Source organism: Onychomys torridus, chromosome 2 (assembly GCF_903995425.1).
Source record: "Onychomys torridus chromosome 2, mOncTor1.1, whole genome shotgun sequence".
Lineage (NCBI taxonomy): Eukaryota > Metazoa > Chordata > Mammalia > Rodentia > Cricetidae > Onychomys > Onychomys torridus.
The window spans coordinates 163,697,224-163,706,858 of record NC_050444.1 but is presented as its reverse complement, the minus strand read 5'-3'; the positions used below and the strand labels follow the sequence as shown (position 1 = coordinate 163,706,858).

The window sequence follows — 9,635 nt, the reverse complement described above, 5'->3', positions numbered from 1 at the left end:
TGCGCACGTACACACACAAATAAAATCTTAAAAAGAAAAAATTTGGAGGGGGGGGCTGGAGAGATAGCTCAGAGGTTAAGAGCACTGACTGCTCTTCCAGAGGTCCTGAGTTCAATTCCCAGCATCCACATGGTGGCTCACAACCATCTATAATGAGACCTGGTGCCCTCTTCTGGTGTGCAGACATACATACAAACAGAATACTGTATACATAATAAATAAATAAATCTTTAAAAGAAAAAAATTGGGGACAGGAACCCCAAAAGAAAAGAAAGAAAGAGAGAGAGAGAGAGAGAGAAAGAAAGAAAGAAAGAAAGAAAGAAAGAAAGAAAGAAAAGGGGCACATTTCTAGTGGGTCGACATACAGTAATAGTGTCTTGCCACACCGTTTAACATGTGCCTTGTAACTGCCGCAGACGGGCCATGTATACCTGACGAAACTCCAATATGCTTGGGTTTAAATATCATTGCTGTTCAGTCTGTTTTCCTGTTTGTTCTCTCTGCTCTCTTCTCCTTTTCCTTGTCTGCTGTCTTTTGGCTTATGAGTGTGGTGTTTATATTTGTTTTGTTTTTGAGTCAGGGTCTTGTCCTGTAACCCAAGCTGGCCCATAACTCTATATATAATCCAGACTGGCCTTGAACTCACAACAATCTTCCTGCCCTGGCTTCCCAAGTGCTAGGCTTATAGAAGTAAGTCAGAATGCCTGGGTTTAGATTGTGTATTTCTAAATATCTATTTACTTATTTTGGTTTTTTGAGACAGGGTTTCTCTGTGCAGCAGCTCTGGCTGTCATAGAACTCTTTTTGTAGACCAGGCTGGCCCCGAACTCACAGAGGTCTGCTTGCATCTCTGCCTCCTGTAGCTGTTTTCTCCAGTCCTGCCTGGCCCACGGTCAGGACAAATCTCTCTCACCCGCCAGTCCTGCAGCTGCTCAGACCCAACCAAGTAAACGCACAGAGACTTATATTACTTACAAACTGTATGGCCACAGCAGGCTTCTTGTTATCTAGTTCTTACATCTTAAATTAACCCATTTCTATTAGTCTATAAGTTGCCACATGGCTCGTGGCTTACCGGTACCTCACACCTCGCTTTTCATGGTAGCAGCTGGCAGTGTCTCTCTGACTCAGCCTTCCACTTCCTAGAATTCTCCTCTCAACTTGTCCTGCCTATACTTCCTGTCTGGCTACTGGCCAATCAGTGTTTTATTTATTAACCAATCAGAGCAACAAATTTAACATACAGAACATCCCACAGCAGCCTCCCAAGTGCTGGGATTAAAGGTGTGCCTACCACTCTACTAACTACTTATTTTTAAATTACTTTTGTAAGTGTGTGTGTGTGTGTGTGTGTGTGTGTGTGTGCAAGCGTGCGTGGGGATGCACATGTGCATGCAGGCCACAATAAGGCATCAGAGCCCATGGAGCTGGAGTTACAGGCTGTTGTGAGCCAAGTAATGGGGGTGCTGGGAACCAAACTGGGGACCTCTGGAAAGGCAACAGGTGCTCTTAACTGCTGAGCCATGTCTCAGCTGATGGATTCTGTATTTATTTTGGCTTTGTATTGTTCACATTTAAGCAGTTCCAAGTTTTCTCTATGGATCTTAGAAGTACCAAGACTCTTTCTCAGTCTGTGAGAAATGGTTTCACCATGATATTAAACATGGTTTGCAGTTTCCATTCTCTCATGAGTGCACAGTGGTTGCAGCAGCCTCCTGTCCGGTGGTGGAACTGTATAGAGGCACAACAGCAGTGGGGAGGGTCATCGTCATCAGGTTTTATGAGCTAGTCTTTTCCAGACAGTCAATAAGGGATTATGCACAGATAAAATATCCACTCAAAATGCAAGGAGTGGGGCTGGAGAGATGCTCACCAGTTAAGAACAGTTCCCAGCATCCATGTTGGGCAGCTCATAACCCACCACCACCACCTGTAACTCCAGCATCCTCTCGACTCTGAGGGCACACACACACACACACACACACACACACACACACACACACACTTTAACTAATGTAAAAACTATCTTAAGACCCCAAGAAGGGGGCTGGAGAGATGGCTCAGTGGTTAAGAGCATTGGCTGTTCTTCCAGGGGACCCAGGTTCAATTCCCAGCAACCATGTGGCAGCTCACAACTGCCTGTAACTCTAGTTCCAGAGGATCTGACACCTGCACACAGACATACATGCAGGCAAAACACCAGTGCACATAAAATAGAAATAAATAATTTTTTATAAAAAGAACTCAAGGAGATAGGGTTCTGGGCAATCCACCTACAGCAGAAGCATCAGCAGGCACCCACTCAGCTTGTCGTCTTCTGCCTTCACCTGCTCACTCCTAGGCCGCAAAACCTGCTGCAAAACTAGGCCCTAGGCCTCTGCTCCTTGCTGCCCCCTAGTGGATGTTCCACAACAAGCTGCCCTTAGCGTGGGGTGTGTCCCCCCCAGCACCTTTCTCACGCTCCTAAAATTATTATTCATGCTTTATTGGACCTGCTTTCAATGCTGGAGGCTTTGCCTGGGCTCTGAAAACTCCAAGTGAAACTAGTTACTCACTGGGAAGCCTCGGTAGGTGGCTGCCTTCTCCCAGATATCACGTGCCCAGACAGCTCTCAAAGAGGTAGGCGCAGCTCAGAGATGTGCAGGCAGAGAATGCCACACGTGTTGGCTGCCCACATCAGAATTGAGGCTTGGAGGAAAAAGGCCATAGGCTGGGCCAGCTGTTTTCTGCAACAATTCAAACCATCTGACATGCTCTGAAAAGTAAATATGAAAAAGGTTAAAAAAATCGGAATCGGGATAGTCTAGAAGTTTAAGTGTGTGCTTGGGCAAAATTGCCCTGGAGAGGAGAGTAAGGCCACCCCAACCAGCCTGCCTGAGACTTTACCTCCCAGGGCAGAAATTGTCAACAGACACCCCTTGGCTCTCCAGCTATTGAACAATAGACCCAGTGAGTTAGAATTTCCCCAGGCATCTCATGCTGAGCCTGGAAAGCAGAAAGGTGCCAGCCAGATGATTCCACACAGTTCTGACAACACCAGACCACCTTACTGGAGAGACAGGAGCTGAGACTATGATGGGGTGGGCCCACTCCTAGGTCCCTGTCCTGGATCTCACAGAGATCCACCTGGCTCTTCCTCCTGAGTGCTGGGATTAAAGGCGTGTGCCACCACTGCCTGGCATTTCACACACTTGTCTTCCCTCATGTTATGACCTGGAAGATGGACTGTTGGAAGTCACTGGTTTGCTTTGCTTCTCCCAGTGTGTCCACACTGTTCCTCTCTCTCCCTCCCTCCCTCCCTCCCTCCTTCCTTCTCCTCTCTCTCTCTCTCTCTCTCTCTCTCTCTCTCTCTCTCTCTCTCTGAGATAGGATCTCTCTGTGTAGTCCTAGCTGTCCTGAAATTCACTTTGTAGACCAGGCTGGCCTCGAACTCACAGAGATCCGCCTGCCTCTGCCTCCCAAGTGCTGAGATTAAAGATGTGCACTATTTGTCTATTTTAATGTTATTACCATTGTTGTGGTGGTTATTATTAATTATTATGTGGAGGGTGCAGGTATCCATGGACTGCAGAGGACAACTTTGTGGAGTTGGTTCTCTCTGTTCACCTTTACATGGGATCTGAGGATCGAACTCAGGTTACCAATCTTGAATGCAAAAGCCTTTACTTAGTGAGCTGGTTGTCTCTTTATTCGGCTTGAGGACAAGCGGTCAACCTGGCTCTTTAGGGTTGCCTGGGTACTGGGTCGGACCTCAATAGCCTCCATTGCAAGCACATTTACCCCACAGCACAGAGAGGGCTTAGCGGGATTCTACAGAGCCACAGATTCTTCCAGTTTTTCTGCAAATTCTGTTCATTCTGCTCATCCCAAGCAGACCAGTGGTGTCTCCCTGGAGAGGCATCAATTCACTGCAGAGCAGTTCAAATGCTGCAGGAGAAGCTTCACCCACAGCAAACAGCCCTTTCCCTCATGCTTGCAGAAGGCAGATACCACCTCTTCTCTCCACCTGGTGCCAGAGGGGCAAGTGAGGCTCTGTGCAAAGCCTGGGTCTCCTCAAAAGTGTGCACCTCAGCAAAAGTGGGTTCCCAGGCAGCTCAGTACCCTGGCACCCTGGAGTCATACTCTTCTCTGCCACTGGACTTACGAGAGACATTAGGGACCTTTTCTCCTGCTGGCAAGATGTCCAGTCAGATTCAACATGCAGCCACCTCAGAACAGGCAACTGAAAAGCTCTTGGTCAGTTATGGACTTGTTTAGGATCAGAAATGTCTGCTTGGCTGTGATCCATAGCAGGCACTTATAACCACAGCCAGATGGAAGAGAGTGTGGATTCCTGGCAGCTGGCTAGTCTAACCCATTTGGAAACCTTCCAATAAGAGACCTTATCTCAGCAAAAGGTAAAGGCACCTGAGGAATGACCCTCGACCTCACACGTGCACATTCACACAAGTAAAGGTTGTTCTGAAGCAACCTTTTTACACTGAAAGAGCCACTGCCCTGTTCATCTTGGACCACCACAGACAGGTCTCTGGGTACAGTGAAGGAGCTGCCAGGAAGAGGAGTCACAGCACCTTCTGGAGGAGGAGGAGGAGGAGGAGGAGGAGGAGGAGGAGGAGGAGGAGAGTATCCGGTTTCCCCAGCCCAGCTGAGAACACCAGCCTAAACCTTCCAGGTCTTCCAGCACATTCCACTAAGAAACTGACTTCTTGCCTCAGGCTGAGGACCTCACCCACCTGGGCATGCCAGGGCCCGGGTTCTCCAGAGCACCTGACCCTATGAGTCACCAGTTATCTGTACACACACTACTCCATAGCTGCTTGCCTAATAACTTGAGGCCAGGTCAATACATGTCATAGAAAGCAAGATGGACACTCAGACGCAGGAAGTAGAGGTTAAAAGGTTATGGTTAAAAGGATGCCTCTGGGCCGGCTGGTAGTGGCGGCAGCGGTGGTGATCTCTGTGAGGTCGAGGCCAGCCTGGTCTCCAAAGTGAGTTCCAGGGAAGGTGCAAAGCTACACAGAGAAACCCTGTCTTGAAAAACAAAAACAAAAACAAAAAAAAAAAAAAAAAAGGAGGCCTCTGGTCCGTCAGTTCCTGTAGAGTTTAAACCCATGTGGAGGACCAGGAGGGGTGGCACACACCTTTAATCCCAGCACTCTAGAGAGGCAGAGGCAGGGGGGTCTCTATGAGTTACAGGCCAGGACTATATAGTGAGATCATCTTTCAAAAAATAAAAATGGGGGTCTGTAAAGATGGCCCAGCAGTTAGGAGCACCTGTTGCTCTTACAGGGGCTGGAATTTGATTCACAACCACTTGTATCGAGTCCCAGGGAATCTGAAGCCTTCTTCTGACTTCCTCAGATACCAGGCACCCATGTGGGGCAAGCAAAACACCCATACACATAAAATGAATAAATCAACAAAAATAAATTTAAACTGGGGTGGTGGCGCACACCTTTAATCCCAGCACTCAGGAAGTAGAGGCAGGCAGATAACTGTGAATCTCAATAAAATAAAGCATCAGTGTTGAGAGCGTTTTGTTTTCTTTTTCAAGGTGGGTCATGCTGTGATAGCCCTGGCTAGCCTTGAACTAGATACTGAATTTCCTCCCAGTGTTGGATTATGGGTGTGTACCATTGTGCCTGCTGATTTTGAGGTTTTTAGGGACTTTTTTTTGTTTTGTTTCCTGCTGCTGCCCTTGGTTTTGGATTTTTGAGACAGAGCCTCACTCCACGGGGAAAGATGGAGTGGGACTCTGTATAAACCAGTATTGAGAGTTCTTAAGATGGAGGCAGAAGGCTGTTCCTTTAGATCAAGGAGAAGCCTGGAGCCTATCCGATGAGCTTGGGCCAGGGTTGCCTTCTCCTCTGCCTCTACCTGCTACACTAAGAACAAGAAAACAGACTGCGCATGAGCCCTGGTGGGACAAACATCTGGGTGCACCTAGGACAGCAGTTCTCAACCTGTGGGTCACGACCCCTTTATGAGTTGAATGACCCTTTCACAGGGGTCACCTAAGACCACCAGAAAACACAGATCTTTACATTACAGTTCATAGTAGTAGCCAAATTACACTTATGAAGTAGACAAAAATAATGTTACAGTTGGGGGGTCACCACAACATGGGGAACTGTATTAAAGGATGGCTGAGAACCCCTGTGGTAGGAACGTGGAGTGGTGATCAGAGCAAAAGCCAGCTGTCCAAAGTTTGTCGCAGTGTAGGCCGGTCACATCAAACCCTTTATTGAGCACCATCGAGTGCCCAGTGTCTCACAGACACACAGGTGTCCTCTGTCCAGCCTGCTTCCCTGAATTACAGGCAGATCCGTGACTGCCCCTTCCCTGGTCAGCGGTCTTCTTGGCTCTAGTGTCCTTGTCCCCAGCACAGGCAGAGGGAGAAGCAAGCTCGCTGCAGCACTCAGCAAATCCCCATGGACTTGAATGACCATGGCTCACAATTCTCCTGCTTTCTCTGGAGCACTCACTCCTGAGATCTGCAGCCTCTTCCCTGAGTCTTCATAGGCTTCCCGCTTCCATTTGGGAGAAATGCACAAGTTGCTTCTAGTAGCCCAACTGCCTGGGCTTAGGGAGTGATTTAACAAACAAAGCCGGCAAGGTGCTTCATGTCCCTTCACCTGCTGCTGCCGCCTCCCGGGTCCCTGCTTGAGCTCTGCAGTCTGGGCTGAGTTCGGTTCCTCCAAAGCCACAGGGAAGCCTCACTTCTGAAGACCGCCGGGCCTGCTGTGTGAGAGAAATAATGCTTGGGGGGTTCAATTAGAAAGTCCTCACCACCTGCAGTAGGGATCACTGGGAGGAGAAGCCTAGGATGGAGGAGGTGACTGCCAAGCCCTAGGTGTCCCTTTTCCCTGCTCAGTGCTCTGCAGAGCCTCCAGAGTGCTCAAAGTCCCCCAGGTCATTGTTTTGCTTATGGAGAGGTTCACAAGCCCAGCTGAGCTGGAAGTGTATCCAGGCGTGGCTGGGACTGCAGGGACCCATCAGAGCAGGTGGCCCAGGTGAGCTCTAAGGCCAGAGCTTGGTCTACTGCCCACACTAGGGCAGGTGTGTCCCTGCTGAGGCAGCTTTGCCTGGCCCAGTGCCAGAACCATTGAGTCCAAGCCTGGGCTTCTTCCTCACCCTGCAGACATTTATTTGTTCTTTCTCTCCCTGCCCAGAAACTCTCTTTTCCCTCCGGCTGAGCTCTTGAGGTCTTCATCACGCAGATAGGTCACAAGCATCGGATTCTTGCTAGGGTGCTGACGCTAGACTGTTCTCAAAGTGAAGGAGATGCCGTCACCACCGAAAACTTCCTTAGTCAGCTAGCCCATCCAGGCCCCTGACCTGGAACACCCAGGAGCCTACCAGGGCCGCCATAGGCCAGGACTACCGGGAGGAGGCACCTGCGGAGAGGGAGCTGGAGCCGAGGCGGGTGTTGGCGTCTGTGAGGGCGGGCCACCACTGACAGGCCTCTGCCGCAGGTGCTCCAGCAGACGCGCGCTCACTGCCGGCTCCAGGATGCTGCAGGCGGGCAGCACCCGGGCCAGGCGCGCCAGACAGGCTAGGTAACCCTCGAGGTAGCTATCCAAGGGCCCTATGGACAGAGATGAACGTGAGGTTCAGGGGCTGAGCACTGTGCAAGCTGCCAGGCACAGGAGGAGCGGGGAGCTTGGTCACTCACCCGACACTGAAGTGGAGTAAGGGGACGTAGGCTGCTCCTGCAGGAAGCGCACGGTCATTTCCAGGATGTCCGCCTTCTCCAGCTTGGAATAGCGGGAAGTCTGCGCCAGACCAGACAAGGGAGACACCCCATAACAAACCGTGCAGCTGGGCACCTCGCCCTTCCTTGCACCCAGATGCTCGCCAGTCGCGCGGTCCACTCCACCTCTCAGATCCCACCAGGAGGTCTTCGGATCCCCACGGAGCCCCGGAACCATGCTGGCCCACCCGCCTCACTGGGTGCTCCAGGTCTCTCCACCTCGGTTTTCCCAGCTCCCAGACACACACCTCCGCACCCAGCAACGGCAATACCAGCCCCTTTAGCTGGCTCAGGCTCTCGTTGATCCGTGCGCGCCGGCGCTTCTCCAGCAGCGGCTTCAGGCTCTGTCGGAGAGGCCGCAGTTAGAAGGATCGCGATCGCCCACCCCAACACACGAGTCCCCATGCCCTGCTCCTACCTTGCGTAGCTCCGCCGCGTCCCCTACTCTTCTAGGCAGTCTCATGCTCCGAGGGAAAGGGAAGAGCTCACGGGGTTCCGTACCTCGGGGTGGAGGATCCTTGCCCCTGTAGCAAGGCAGAGCAAAGAACGAAGCCAGGAACCAAGTTCAAAGCCTAGCCCAAGCTCGCGCCAGACAAGTGCGCGCCCAGCCAGCGGCAGGGCTTTAAGGAGGCTGTGTCCCTGCTCCGCCCCGCCCCACCGAGTCCCGCCAGCCGCCACTCTCACCTCCCGCCTTTGTCCCTGCACAGGGTGGGGCTGGAGAGGACGAGTCAGCGTTGTCCCCCAGAGATGCCATTCTGGCCTTAGAGTCCCATCTGTGGTGGGGTCGCGCGACGTGTGGGCGCTGACCCCTGGACAGGAAGGGTGGGTGGGGCCAGGCCTTGACTCCTCTCCAGCACTCTGCGGCTTCATTCACGCCCACCGGGCTACATGCCCCTCCCTGGCCCGCAAGGGCGCTAGCGGCTGCAGAGCTACGGACCCCGAACCTCAGGGAGGTCCAACAAGGGTTAAAAGGAGAGATTCGCTCCAGCAACGGCTTCGAGCTGGACGTGCAAACCAGTCCTAGCAAGGTCCAATCTTTCTCTGGCCTGGCTGCCAGAACCAGACTGAGGTCACTGGACACCTAGCGCTAAACACTCCGTAGAATTTAGAACACACCCCACTGACTTAAAAAAAAAAAAATTACCTGGTTCCCTGGCCCTAGGTTGTGAAAAGGAAACCTGAGCTCCACTCCCCAAGAAGAGGCAACCCAGAATCTTCGGAGTTCATTTTCAATTCAACCGGCTCTGGGCTCCGGATTCCACCTGTGGGACAGCGGAGGTCACATGGCAGGCGAGTGGGGCGGTCCCGGTGTGTGCCCGGGCTGCTCCCCTCGGCCCCAGCGGGCCCAGACACGCCTCCACAACGCGTGGCCGTTGCTGCAGCAAACTGGCAGGCGTCCCCCGCCCATCTGCTGCGGGCTCCCCTCCCTGGGTCCGCTGGCGGGGCGGCGGCCGGCTCCTCGGACCCTGTAGCAGCTTTGGGGAAGTCTCAGGCACGGAAAGCGAGGCAAGCACGAGAGCCAGTAGGAGGCGCTCGTGGGGGCGGAGCCAGGGCAGGCTCTGTCCAGGGTACTGGAAGGACCCCTCCTTCCCGCCTTTGAGCCCCATTCCTTTCGCTAGGCCCAAATCCCTGGAAGCGCTCCCACAGCAGGCATTCGAAAACGATGGAGGCCAGTGCACCAGGAAGGGGACCCAGGGCAGCCTGGGCAGGAAAGCTCAGCCCCCCATTTCTATCTATGGCATACAAGGATCCACGACCACCACCAAGGGGTTACTTTGTGCAAGCTCAGACCATTATTTCTTCACGTCCATCAACCAACAGTCCTAATTACAAGGATTTGTCCCAGCAGGCCTTGGGATGTTTGATTCTCTGGTTCTCTCCC

At 52.2% G+C, this 9,635-nt stretch overlaps 1 protein-coding gene across 1 annotated transcript; it reads right to left on the bottom strand.

Annotated features, from left to right (window-relative positions):
- Positions 1-7,355: 7,355 nt before the first annotated feature.
- Hes2 (hes family bHLH transcription factor 2) lies at positions 7,356-8,216 on the bottom strand. The gene is made up of 4 exons (XM_036177528.1): positions 8,172-8,216; positions 8,002-8,097; positions 7,676-7,775; positions 7,356-7,588 (listed from the first exon to the last, which is right to left on the bottom strand). The coding sequence occupies exons 1-4, from the start codon at positions 8,214-8,216 to the stop codon at positions 7,356-7,358; spliced, it is 474 nt and encodes a 157-aa protein (XP_036033421.1).
- Positions 8,217-9,635: the final 1,419 nt, after the last annotated feature.

Excerpts from the sequence above, each read along its gene's own strand:
- Hes2 (XM_036177528.1), bottom strand. The coding sequence starts at position 8,216 with ATGAGACTGCCTAGAAGAGTAGGGGACGCGGCGGAGCTACGCAAG. Across the intron at positions 7,776-8,001 it reads TGCCGTTGCTGGGTGCGGAG|ACTTCCCGCTATTCCAAGCT; the intron begins GTGTGTGTCTGG and ends GGTCTGGCGCAG. Across the intron at positions 7,589-7,675 it reads TTACTCCACTTCAGTGTCGG|GGCCCTTGGATAGCTACCTC; the intron begins GTGAGTGACCAA and ends CTCTGTCCATAG.